Source organism: Gobius niger, assembly GCF_951799975.1.
Source record: "Gobius niger genome assembly, chromosome: 16".
Classification (NCBI taxonomy): Eukaryota; Metazoa; Chordata; class Actinopteri; order Gobiiformes; family Gobiidae; genus Gobius; species Gobius niger.
In genome coordinates this window covers 29,167,004-29,181,046 of record NC_136867.1, presented here as the reverse complement: position 1 = coordinate 29,181,046, position 14,043 = coordinate 29,167,004, and the positions used below count along the sequence as shown (strand labels likewise).

Sequence of the window (14,043 nt, the reverse complement as noted above, 5' to 3'; positions counted from 1 at the left end):
AGGTGTGAGGGCTGGCCAGCAGGGGGCAGGTGTCCCTATAGGACTAGTTTAGAAACGTGAGCATATATATATAATTATATATTTTTTTTTTAAGGCCACAAATAATCGTTTGAATAATCGTGATTTCAATTATTACTAAAATAATCGTGATTATTATTATTTCTATAATCGAGCAGCCCTAGTGTAAATCAGGCCCATATGGATATTTTCTCACAGCAGATTGTTCAGTAGAAGTGAAAAAACGGCAGTTGTAGCAAGCGCTAGCTAACCGTTAGCATTAGCCCGATGCTAACATGTAGCATCAAGTTAGCATTCTCCGTTATTTATGTATTTCTGGGCTGTTGATCCACTTTGCTCCTCCCCATGTCTTTGCATCATTATTTAGTAGAAACTTTATTCATAATTCAGCGTTTGTTACAGTAGTTTTTGAATAATTAAGAGAAAATTTACATTTTTTCAAAATTGTTTTCCCCCTTAACTGTTTTAAAAAATGACCATATATGGGCGATTCCAGAGATGCCGTCTGTATCTATAGTTTAACATTGAGGTGGAGGTCAACTGACGGTAACTATGGTAACGGTGGTAACTGACAAAATGCATATTTTTATGTCTTTGTTTTTTGGCTCATATCTCAGTCATTACTGGAGGAATCCACATGAAACAAAAACTGTCACAAAGTTCATCGTCTCCTCTGTCGGCTCATATGAACTAATGTCCAATTATTTTCTCTAAAAAATGTCAAAAAGTGGTGACAATATGCGAAAACATGACCGTCATGTTGTCCAATAGAAAGGACTTTCAGACAAAAAAATAATATCACAGGTTTGTGAATCCAATCACGATCAAATACTGAAGAGGAAAAACATTTGTCAATTTTCGTTTTGGAGATTTCTTACAAAAACTGCATTTCTCCCATAGAGTTGCATTGGCCCCGCCCTCCACCTGACATTCTGACATCATCACATTCGAAATCGTGAACGCTACCAATTCTATCCAATCTGATTCTAAATATCCTCCTCCTTTTAATGAATGCAAACGTCTCATACTGTAATAATGTCGTACACCTGGCCTTTACAAGCCTGAGTTGACAAGTTTCTCAAAGCTCAAATATTCACTCGTCATTACTCAACCTTTGTGATATTTACTGTATGAAGTTTTGTTGTAGTTTTCCAGGAAACAACTACAAGCTCGTCTTCTTCACCCGCGCTTATGTTCGGTATCCACGTGTAGCACGAGATGAGGCCGTAATCCAAACATATGAATTACGTTTACGTCCGTAATCTACAGCAGAAGTTTCTCACTGACGCCTCGACATTTAATTTCCCCGTATTCATCATCAACACAATTACCTACAGTGTCACGTAAATGAAAAAATGAAAGGTATCCGAGTGAGAGCAGGGACGGCGTGTCAGAGAAGTCTCTCCGACAGAAGCGGCGGCGGCGGCGTCTCTCTCCGCGGAGCGTCTCCCTCAGGACGCCGTTTGTTCTGTCATTTCTGATAAACGCGGATATATCTGCTCCACAACAAAGACGCCTCCCTCCCCTCCCCTCCCCGCGCCGCTGTCGTCGATCGCACGCTCGTATATTCTTTGGTTTCTCTCCAGAGGTTTGTGTTAGAGCCGCCAAATGAACAGCGTCGCTCATAACGTTAAGAGAGAGCGAGGGGGGGGGAGAGAGGGAGGGGGGGGGGGGGGGGGGGGGAGGCAATGTCAGGCCAAGGTCGTTACAGATACAGCCTGAACGAGCCGCCGCTTTAGCTCCACAATAACATGAGCGGAACCGCAAACATCAGCGCCACAGCGGACCGGAAACTTCCATCAGGCGGCGGCGGCGGCGGCGGCGGCGGCGGCGGCGGCGGCGGCGGGAGAATGCGGAGAGATCGACACAGTGAAACAGTTTATGTAGATGACTGAGATGCATATGAGGAGGTCGTTTCGGTCATTTTGTGTTTTCTTTCTGAGCGTAAAAATGGCAGAAATGATGAAATCTGAATCAGAGACAGAGCCAGGTTTAACCCCCGTTTCCTCCACTTCAGCTTTACCCAAATCTACGCTGGGGTTGGCAGAGTATAGACCAGTGTGACGCCTCATTCTGTCCTCTTTGGCCATTATATCCGTCTGTGTAACACCTCATTTGAAAGCTAAGACCCACAAAACTGATCTTTTTCCTCGCGTTGTTGCTCTGTTGTGTCACCTTTTTTATGTTTTTTTTTTTTGTTTAGAGCTTTTTGTCACATTTTGAGTGAATTTTTTGTAATTTTTTAGTTGAGTTTTTGTCACATTTTTAGTGAATTTTTATTTTTTTGCTGAATTTTTGTCACATTTTTAGTGAATTTTTGTAATTTTTTTGTTGAGTTTTTGTCACATTTTTAGTGATTTTTTGTAATTTTTTAGTTGAATTTTTGTCACATTTTTAGTGAATTTTTGTAATTTTTTAGTTGAGTTTTTGTCACATTTTTAGTGATTTTTTGTAATTTTTTAGTAGAATTTTTGTCACATTTTTAGTGAATTTTTGTAATTTTTTTGTTGAGTTTTTGTCACATTTTTAGTAATTTTTTGTAATTTTTTAGTTGAATTTTTGTCACATTTTTAGTGAATTTTTGTAATTTTTTAGTTGAGTTTTTGTCACATTTTTAGTGAATTTTTGTAATTTTTTAGTTGAGTTTTTGTCACATTTTTAGTAATTTTTTGTAAAAAAAATAATTGAGTTTTTGTCACATTTTTAGTGAATTTTTGTAATTTTTTTGTTGAGTTTTTGTCACATTTTTAGTGATTTTTTGTAATTTTTTAGTTGAATTTTTGTCACATTTTTAGTGAATTTTTGTAATTTTTTAGTTGAGTTTTTGTCACATTTTTAGTAATTTTTTGTAAAAAAAAAAATTGAGTTTTTGTCACATTTTTAGTGAATTTTTGTAATTTTTTAGTTGAGTTTTTGTCACATTTTTAGTGATTTTGTTTTTAATTTTTTAGTTGAGTTTTTGTCAAATTTTTAGTGAATTTTTGTAATTTTTTTGTTGAGTTTTTGTCACATTTTTAGTGATTTTTAGTAATTTTTTAGTTGAGTTTTTGTCACATTTTTAGTGATTTTTTGTAATTTTTTTGCAGATTTTTTGTCACATTTTTGTTTAATTTTAGTCACATTTTTTTTTTTGTCACTTTTTTTTCATGCTTACATCCTTGTTTTCTTCTCATTTTTTGTGGCTGTTTTGGTGCTTTTTTCCCAATAAGCTTTTTGATTAGGGTAAAGCCAAACTGGAGAAAATGAGATCCGTTCAGGTGGGAGTTAAGAGGTTAACATTATTGTTCTGTTTTCTGTCATTTGTGGATAGGTGATGAAAAACAGCACTGTTACATCATCAGGCCTAATGATAATAATAATAATAAAGTTAAATGTCAGTGCTTCATGTTCTTCCTTGTCCACCTGCAGCGTCTGGCCTTCACTCTCCCAGAGGAACCCGGGGTCAGATCTTTGTCTTCAAAAGGACAAAGACACGAGTGAAGTTTGTGTGACTGTCGTCGGTCTGTAAGTGCTGTTTAAGCTGAATCGCTCCAGTGTGTGCGGACAGACACAAGCGCTCTCTGTGGACACACTCAGCTGCGACCGGGGGCGTGCACGGGAGGGCGTGCACGAGGGGGAGCGTGCACGAGAGGGAGAGAGTGCACGGGAGAGAGAGTGCACGGCGAGCAGCGGCCGAGCGGAGACACCTGACGACTCCATCAAGAGACAAATCCCTTTTCGAAAACGTGGGGCCAAGTCTCTGATCGGGGATTGGCCGGAGTTCAGAGGAGCGAGGCGTCTGATTGGTGGAGAGGCGGTCGTTTAATGTGGAGGTAAAGGCGGCGGAGACGAGTGAAAACGATCCAGAATCTGCAAACAAAGGCCGGGGCGGAGTTCAAACGCGAAATCTCATGACGGTTCGGTGACTTTTTCCACGCTTTGTGGTCCGCGCGGCCGCACCTTTTCAGATTCCTGAGAGTCGAGCGGAAACAGGAGTTTGCAGAACACGGACTGGACTGTGAAGGCATGACACAGAACATGGACTGGATCCCCCACGTTTGGGGAATGGATTCGGCAAAGATACTTCTCTAAATGTGGAAAGTCAATGGAAAAAAAATGACAGAAAATGTATAAACAATTCAGGGGAAAAAAACTGTATTTGACGCTTTTGGATCATATTTGAGTAAAAAAATCCAACAATGGGGTATGGGCTAAGCTTCATCCTTTCATTACAGAGTCAAAACACTCGCCACAGCTTCACTACAGCCACACAGGCCGAGCAGAGACTTCCTTCTAACGCAATATTATTTTTTACTAGTGTCAGATTTAGGCTTTATCCACACGAAGACAAAACACTTATATTTTCAGAAACCTTCTCTGTGAGCCTGAAGCTGATTAATGTAACTAATAAAGTAACTTTCAATCTGACTCTTACTTTTAAAATCTTTTCCAAGCATTCTGTGGCAACACTGAAGGATGGAGTGGGTGTGGCTTCAAGCTTGTTCACTTGAATAACCAGGAAGTGAAACTACTGGATATCTAGTTACAGCTGTTTTTGATCAATATTTTATTTTCTAACTAAGACAGTGATAAAAATGTGTTTGAGATGATCAGAAATACCAACAAAAAGAAGAATTCCTGCACTTTAAAGGCACCGTACGTGATCTTTTTGTAGTAATGGAACAAATTCTTTTACTCCAGAGGCTGATAATGATCATTTTCCTGCGGGACAGTAATAAAGTTTAATCTTGAATTTTGTTTTGCCTTAATTTAGTATAATGTAAACTCAGACAAAGCAAATAAAACTGTCTAAAACTCTCCTCATGAACCACTGTGTGAAAAATCAATATCTTTAACCTCTTAACTCCTGCCTGAACCGAGAGGATCTGTTTCCTCACGTCATCAGATTTTTTTTTTCATCATTTTTTTTGTTGGGTTTTCAACTCATTTTTGTCATTTTTTTGGTCATTTTTTGTCACATTTTTTCTCAATTTTGTTTCAATTTTTTTGTCAATTTTTTATGATTTTTTTGTCTTTTTTTTTTTTTACATTTTGGTCATTTTTTGTCACATTTTTGTAATTTTTTCCGTCAATTTTTTATCACATTTTTGTCATTTTTTTGTTACATTTTTGTCATTTTTTAGTCATTTTTTAGTCATTTTTTAGTCATTTTTTTGTCATTTTTTGTCAATTATTTGTCATTTTTTCTCAATTTTTTTTCAATTTTTTATGAATTTTTTGTCTTTTTTTTTTTACATTTTGGTCATTTTTTGTCACATTGTTGTAATTTTTTTCGTCAATTTTTTATCACATTTTTGTCACATTTTTTGTCATTTTTTTGTTACATTTTGGTCATTTTTTTGTCATTTTTTTGTCATTTTTTGTCACATTTTTTGTCACATTTTTTTCAATTTTTTCGTCAATTTTTTATGATTTTTTTGTCATTTTTTGTTGCATTTTTTGTTAATTTTTTGTAATTTTTTGTCAAATTTTTGTCATTTTTCATCAATTTTTCGTCACTTTTTTGTCAATGTTTTCTCACTTTTTTGTCACATTTCCATCATTGTTTTCGTCTCAGTTTTGTTTGTTTGTTTGTTGCTTTTTTCACACCTTTTTTCCAGAAGCTTTTGGATTGGGGTAAAGCCAAACTCCAGAAAACGTGCTCGGTTCAGGCGGGAGTTAAGGCGTTAAATAAACGCACTTTTTATTTCTGAAAACCCCCAACGTTGGTCAGAACAAGTCCCCAAACCTGATCTAACCCTCTCAGAATTAAAGGCCCTCTGTCTCCCCCTGAAATACTGACGGCCCGGGCCACTTCACCATAGAGACCCCTCCGCCCCCCCCCCCTCTCCGCTCCCTCCCCCGGCACAAAACCCACTGTGTGTTTAAACCGGCCCGAGTGGGTTTTTCCGGCGAGCGAGAGAGTTGGCACGACTCGGCTCTACTGTTCTTTGTGAAGGGCCGTTTTCGGGGAGAACTGGGGGGTCCGGGTCACGCTGTACTGGGGGGGGGGGAGGGAGGGAGGGAGGGGGGAGAGGCTAAAATAAGAATGAGCTTTGTGCGAGAGCTACAGATAAATCTAATTAAGCACAAAAGACCGGGAAGAGAAGGGAAAGGGTCCGGTTTAAGAGCTTGTTTTGATAAACTGGGACTGAGTCAGACACAAACAAATCTCACAATCTCACTGACTGAATATTATGGGATAGGTTTGTACATAGAAAAGGTAAACGAAGGGACTAAAAACACCTGAACTTCAGTGTTTGGAAGAGCCTCATATCTTTTAGATTCACTGCCAAAGGAACGGTACACGATTTAACTTTTGTTTAGACGATGGCGGAACATTCTGAGCACACTCTGAGATCTTGCCAGGTTTTTTCCTCCAACCAGACTCCGGGAAGGGGGGAGGGGTTGTGGGGGGAGAACATGTGCTTTTGTTTTGGTCACATTTACGGCTGAGCGAGCGCCGACCCGGGCCACAGCGGGACCGGCTGGAGCTACATCTCTTTCTCTCAGAACACGGACATTGTTTAGCTCACGATGGGGTTAATAAAGTGAGAGCCTGTAATGCTTAAAGGGCCTATGGATACAGACGGCATCTCGTCACAGAAGGGGGCGTGGCTTTGCCGAGGGGGAAAATAGAATCTTTAGAGAAACACAATTTTCCCTCTTTTTTGCCATTTTCTGGTGGAATAACTTATTTATCACACACAAATGAAGTCCAGTCTAAATCAGGCCCATATGGATGTTTTCTCACAGCAGATTGTTCCGTAAAAGTGAAAAAACGGCAGTTGTAGCAAGCGTTAGCTAACCGTTAGCATTAGCCCGATGCTAACATGTAGCATCAAGTTAGCATTCTCCGTTATTCATGTATTTATGGGCTGTTGAACCACTTTGCTCCTCCCCATGTCTTTGCATCATTATTTAGTAGAAACTATGTTCATATTTCAGCATTTGTTACAGTGGTTTTTGAATAATATAATAATAATATAATAATATAATATACATTTCTTCAAAATTGTTTTCCCCCTTAACTGTTTTCAAAAATGACCATATGAGGGCAATTCCAGAGATGCCGTCTGTATCTATATCAGCAAAATCGAGTTTTCGGAGCTTTTAACCATGTTGTAATTCTATTTCCTGATCATTCGCACAGTTCTCAGTTCTCTTCTTACGTCATAGTGTCAAACAGGAAGAGCCCGACGTATGTAATGAATAGCCTGAGGCCTGATTTTAAAATATAAAACTGCTTTTTAAAATATTTTTGTCCAAAAAAAAACCCAAAAAATGAGGACTACGGCTACGAGGACTTTATTCAACCTTCCTAAAGAAGAAGCCACTTGCCAGTAGTTGTTTTTCTCTCCGGGATTCGGCGACTTTCACCAAAACAGTGTTTTTCTGTGACGTCTCTGATGTTTGTGAAGCTTCACCAGAACCAAAGTGGATTCACTTTTAGAACCAAAGCGAGTCCCATCATGTAAACACCTGATGGAGCGACCAGGACAGTGTTAGCGTGGGTGTTAGCATGGGTGTTAGCCTGTATGTTAGCGTGTGTGTTAGCCTGTATGTTAGCGTGTGTTACCGTGTGTGTTAGCCTGTGTTGGCGTGGGTGCTAGCTTGTGTGTTTAGCGTGTGTGTTAGCGTGTGTTAGCATATGTGTTAGCCATTACGAAGCTGTGTTGCAGATGTCAACTCCTTATAACTGCATTGTGAAGTCTCTTATTGCTGTGATATTTATATTTCTTTGACTGCTAACATTGCATGGGCGGATTAGCTCGGCGAGAGGGGGCGGAGTCAACTGAATCGTCTTATCTTCCGGGTTTGCAAAATACCTCAAGAAAATACTCATATTTCTCACAAAAATAGTGCTCCATAGTGGTAGATGTACAATATATCATATAAATGCCCATAGTTTAGGCTAAAATATCAGATACAGATCCTTTAAGGAAGAACACAAGGCAGCGCGATGTGAACAAAGAAATGTGAGGCCATCAGAGCAGCTGTGATAAGCCACACCTCAGTCAGTCTATGTTTAGAAGTGTTTCGTCGGATCGCATGCGGCCCCGCCCCTCCCCGCAAGACCCAGGCGGAACTGATTTCTAATCAATTTGCGCACACCCGGAGTTAGTAAAGGGACGGACACTTTCTCTCCACTGTGGAGCACTGAGGCAAACAAGACGCTACGGTGGTGTGAGGCAATCAACAAACTCAAACTATAAACTCTCAAAGCTGTGCCGAACCGAGTACCTACAAACAAAGCGCTGGACAAACGGCCGGTAAGCCCATCAGCTGTGCTGTGCATGAACTCTTGGGTGTGTGTGCGCTACCTGGTGCTGTCTGTTGTGCTACGAACGGGGCGTTCATGAGCGCTCGGAAATACTGCATACGCTTCTACATAATAATTTATTGTATTGTCTTGAATGTAAAAATACACATGGTGGTTTGAGTGGAATGTGCAACCAGTGAATGATGATTTGGGTTTAACATACGAAAGTAAAGTAGTAGCATTAGCAAATTCATGGGTGTAAATATTAGTTTAATTATTTGTATTAAACATTTAAGCTAAAATCAATTGAAGACAAATTCTAAAACCTATTCATTCATAAATTAAAATCTGTATATTAAAATATAATGTTGCAAAAAGTATTTAAAAGATATGAAACAGTATGTTGTAAAAAAGACCTACCTGGAATACTGCTGTAAATGAGTATTGTACATATTATTTACACAATGTTTCTTGTGTGTTTATTCCAAGGTTTTTCACCTGCTTTTAATGAAGAAAATCAAAATAGCCACATGGAAGATAACCATCGTGTTTGGAGCAGCCCTGTCCTTGCACCAGGCACAAGACACGGCCCTGTATTAGTAAATAATATAAATACATGAGATACGATCCAAGATATACAAAGTTAAGTCGCTATCACATTCGGGTCCAGAGATATCGGCTTTAAATCGGCCGAAAGACGATGTTATAAATAAAACCTGTAGTGGAAACACTTTCTGTAACACATAGTTATTTAAAAATGGAGCAAAACACAAACTCGTGCCTCGTCCTTGAGTTCTGCACATGAAACGCTGAAACGCACATTATTTTCTGTGACTCCCATCGTGACCCCGCTGGTCTGGACTCCCAAAGCCGAGGACGAACACCCGGGGTAGACCGCGGTCCGGCCCGGGTCCATTAGCCGGGCTGAGGCGGTTATGAGCTCGGAGGAGGTGCCGCTTTGACCTTGTTCGCGGAGACAGAGCCGGCGCCGCATCAATATTTCAGCACGTTTCTGACACATCAAAAAAAAGACGGGGGGAGAAAAAGAGCCGCGGCGAAACGACCGGCAGGAACCGCGGCACGTTTAAGATTCAGCGCCGCATAATCTCCTCATGAATATTCACACGCTAATTAATATTTCAGCAGGTCCTATGGAGAAATTAGGTTGGTCTTTTACACTTATCAATAATTCGCGGACGGCCAGGTGAAGCTCCCGCCGGACGATGAATAAATGATGACAGAGGGAGGGAGGGGGAGGGAGGGAGGGGGAGGAGAGAAGTTTGGACAAGAGGAGACACGAGCAGGAGCCGAGGTTAACGAAGGGATGAAATACGACTCAGGCGCGGCTGGAGAGGCAAAATGAGGATAAAAACTCACATTTCAAAGCGAGGAGTTAACCTCTTAACTCCCGCCTGAACCGAGAGGATCTTTTTCCTCACGTCATCGGATTTTTTTTCCAGCATTTTTTTGGTGGGTGTTCAACTCATTTTCGGCACATTTTTGTCATTTTTCGTCAATTTTTTATCAAATTTTTGTCACATTTTTGTCATTTAAAAAAAAAAAAAAAGTCAAATTCTTGTCACATTTTGTCATTTTTTGTCACATTTTTATAAATTTTTTGTCATTTTTTCGTCAATTTTTTCGTCAATTTTTGTCAATTTTTGATCAAATTTTTGTCACATTTTTGTCATTTTTTGTCACATTTTAGTTTTTTTTTTTGTCCATTTTTTATACATTTTTTTGTAATTTTTTGTCCATTTTTTTTCTTCATTTTTTGGTCAAATTTTTGTCAATTTTTTGTCAATTTCTTGTGACATTTTTGCTACTTTTTCATAAATTTTTTGTCACTTTTTGTCACATTTTTGTCAATTTTTTCTCAAATTTTTGTCATAAAAAAAAAAAAAAAGTCAAATTCTTGTCACATTTTGTAATTTTTTGTCACATTTTTTGTCTTTTTTTTTTGTCATTTTTTCGTCAATTTTTGTCAATTTTTTATCACATTTTTGTCACATTTTTGTCATTTTTTTGTCACATTTTGTCACATTTTAGTCTTTTTTTATTGTTTTAGTCAATTTTTTGTCACATTTTGTCATTTTTTGTCACATTTATGTAATTTTTTTGTCAATTTTTTATACATTTTTTGTAATTTTTTGTCAATTTTTTTCCCTCTTTTTTTGGTCAAATTTTTAGCAAAGTTTTGTCACTTTTTGATCAATTTTTTGTCACTTTTTGTCACATTTCCATCATTGTTTTCGTCTCAGTTTTGTTGCTATTTTCACAGCTTTTTTCCAGAAGCTTTTGGATTGGGGTAAAGCCAAACTGGAGAAAATGTGCTCGGTTCAGGCGGGAGTTAAGGGGTTAAATGTTCTTTCGTTTTCAGGCAGAAGGAGCTGAGTAAAAACATCAGACTGTGTGAGAGGAGACAAACCCCGGTGTGTGGGGCGTGTCCTACCTTAAACAGGTGGTGCCTCTGCTCCTCCGACATCATCAGCTGGTGACTGTCCGTTACCATGGCGTCCATGTCCATCAGCCAATCAGAGAGCTCCTGGAACTCCGCCTCCAGCTCCTGCAGACTGTGAACAAACAAACAGGACAAAACCTGTTACTACAGGTCTGTCAAGTCTATTTGTACCTGGTTATGGGCAGATCCACCTCCTTCCTGATCGAAGGAATATGTGGATCAATGGTAGCACTGTTTCATGCAGCTATAGTAGATATTCCTCCTGTGATAACGCTGGGCTAAGTATAATTAAAGAGACCAGGCAGGTATATTAATGAGGGCCTGACTTTGATTGGCCGTTAGCATCAGAGCTAAAGGCCAGGCTAATGACCGAACTACACGCCCTGCGAGGGCCGAGTCACCGTGAAGATCCCGCCCTTTGCCCTTTTAAGGAACATGCTTGATCAGAGCAGGGGAGGAGGAGTCTGTAAATAAATGGACAAAACCTCGATCGAGTGTCATGTAAACGGGGAAGAGTGAGCAGAAGGAGTCGATGAAATGTATATTCAATGCCAGTTTGAATCTGACTATACAACAAGCATGTCATTTAAGAGCATAGATACAAGAAAGAAGAGATAACTGGTGTTTCATTCTAACCTGGCTAACACCAGGCTGCTGTGTGCGCTCGAATCATTTGGAACTGCACATCAGCCTGGGGACCACGGCCCAAATGTTCGCATGGATTTGGGAACCAATCACAGAGCGAGGAGGGACGGCAAGAGGATGACGAGCTATTCGATATACGGAAGCTTGTAGTTTATTTACGGATCAAACATGACAGCAGCAGACACGACGCTATTTTTCGATCGAGCTTTAGGCCGTGTTCTAAATAGTTTAGCTCGAAACTAAAGTTTACAGCGGGTACGTCATACGTCATACGTCATCGATTGGCTGTGGCCTCGCGCAGACGCATGATAGACATTCGTAAACCACACCTCTCCTACAAGACAATGAATTGGTGTCCCCAGACTAAAAATCACTTGTGATTTTTAGTTTTTAGTTTTTTCATAGTAATGAACCCGAGTGGTCTGTGAACATGGCTGCTCAGGCAGGAAGCCCCGCCCTACAGAGCTCCACCTGTCAATCAGAGATTTAGGCCTGAACTTTATATTTATGCTGTACAAAAACCAGTGTGGTTAAAAAGCGTTGGGTCACAACAATTTTTAGAAAAAATGTTTACTGAGGGTTCTAATGCGACTCCTCTTGGCCACCAGGGGGTGGTATTACAGCCATGAGGACCAAAGAGAGGGACTTTCCTCACCCATAATTTAAGACCTTAAGTTTGACTTCTACCGTAATGGCCAGTCTAATAACGCACTCATAATGCGTTATTAAAGGGTCTAGATGCAAGTTGGTCATTTTTATACTGACTACTGCCACCTCAGGTCTTAAGCGTAACTGCAGCTTCTATATTAAGCTTGTGCATGACGGCACTTTCTGAGTGACAGTGCAGGATTTTAGAGGCAGTTGTGGTGAACAGGTCTGAGCTCATTCTACACATTAGGACATGGAGGAACATGTAGGGGAGAAGAATACTTCATTTCAATATCTTTAAACTCCGTATAGTCCCTTTAAGTCGCGCCTTGTTTATATAAAGTATTTGACTCCATGTTGAGCTCCTAATAAGTGATAAGTTTCCTCATTTTGAAACTACAACGCTGTGAAATCTCTCGCCGATACGTTGACAGCTCCGTCCCCCAAAAACAACACTTTTACCCACAATGCCCCTGGGTTTACATTAAGGAGACGCAGACCGCAGCGTAATCCACAGAGTTCGCTGTAAAACATTTCAGACGAGACGCCGGCGGGAGATGAGGCCGATTAAAATGTAAAGGCTTTTATGCTAAAGATCCAACAACAAACGGAATCATCGCGGAGAGATTCAATTTGGGATTTTCACACGAGGAATGACAGGAGGACGTCGACACTTAGCCCTGGTTTGGTCCTGGACTGGAGGAAGAATTGTTTAAGATGATTAAGCTGATTTTAACTATGAAATATCATTTATCTCTGTAACTAACACGTCACAAATGTCTGAAATGTCCGCAAACAAGCAAAGTAAACTTGGTCCGATCAGGAAAAATGTCTAAACAAGATATATTTCCTCAATTCAAGTCATTTAAGGCAAAGCTTGATATTTGCTTTTTGCAGTGCATCTGTGGCTCAAACGTGAACTCATTTTTGGCCTTGAAAATACAGTATTTAGGCTTTAACCTCTTAACCCCCGCCTGAGCCGAGAGGATCTTTTTCCTCACGTCATCAGATTTTTTTTCCATCATTTTTGTAACTTTTTTGTCCTTTTTTGCCACATTTTTGTCACATTTTTTCACATTTTTGTTCTTTTTTTGTCACATTTTTGTCATTTTTTTGTCGATTTTTTATCACATTTTTGTCATTTTTTTTGCAACATTTTTTGTCATTTTTTGTCACATTTTGTCACATTTTAGTCATTTTTTTGTCGATTTTTTATCACATTTTTGTCATTTTTTTGCAACATTTTTGTCATTTTTTTGTCACATTTTTTTCATTTTTTGGTCAATTTTTTATCACATTTTTGTCATTTTTTGGTCAATTTTTTATCACATTTTTGTCATTTCTTTGCAACATTTTTGTCATTTTTTGGTCATTTTTTTATCACATTTTTGTAATTTTTTTGCAACATTTTTGTCATTTTTTTGTAACATTTTTGTCCTTTTTTTTGTCACATTTTTGTCATTTTTTGGTCAATTTTTTATCACATTTTTGTCATTTTTTTTGCAACATTTTTGTCATTTTTTGTCACATTTCTGTCATTTTTTGTCACATTTCTGTCATTTTTTCGTAAATTTTTCGTCACTTTTTGTCACATTTCCATCATTGTTTTCGTCTCAGTTTTGTTGCTATTTTCACAGCTTTTTCCCAGAAGCTTTTGGACTGGGGTAAAGCCAAACTACATTTTTTCAGTTCTGTATTGTCGCAGAGGCTGAAGACTGTCTGTGGTCCCGGGACTGAGCCGGGACTGAGCCGGGACTGAGCCGGGACTGAGCCGGGACTGAACCAGGACTGAGCCGGGACTGCGCCGGCCCTGCTGTGCGGAGGGAATGGGCGTTTTAAAGGTTGGACGAGCCGTACGGGGAAGCGTCACCTTTCTGTCTGACTGAGAGCTGGATTTATGAGGCCATTCTCTGCTTCTCCACCGCCTAATGTTCTCACTCACATCAGCTCAGACGCTCTTCAGACACTCAGCGCCTGCACTCGGTTTAGTCCGGTTTAATCCTGGTTTAGCTCCTTAAAAAGCATCACA

General features: G+C 39.5%; 1 protein-coding gene across 1 annotated transcript in view; it reads right to left on the bottom strand.

The window, feature by feature from the left end:
- Nucleotides 1-14,043, bottom strand: part of akap6 (A kinase (PRKA) anchor protein 6) — a gene marked incomplete at both ends in the record, with an annotated part of 201,823 nt that overhangs the window by 73,311 nt on the left and 114,469 nt on the right. Inside the window, one exon of the mRNA XM_079574235.1 lies at nt 10,713-10,833. Within this exon, the coding sequence (XP_079430361.1) occupies nt 10,713-10,833 (121 nt within the window). The remainder of the gene's footprint in view (nt 1-10,712; nt 10,834-14,043) is intronic.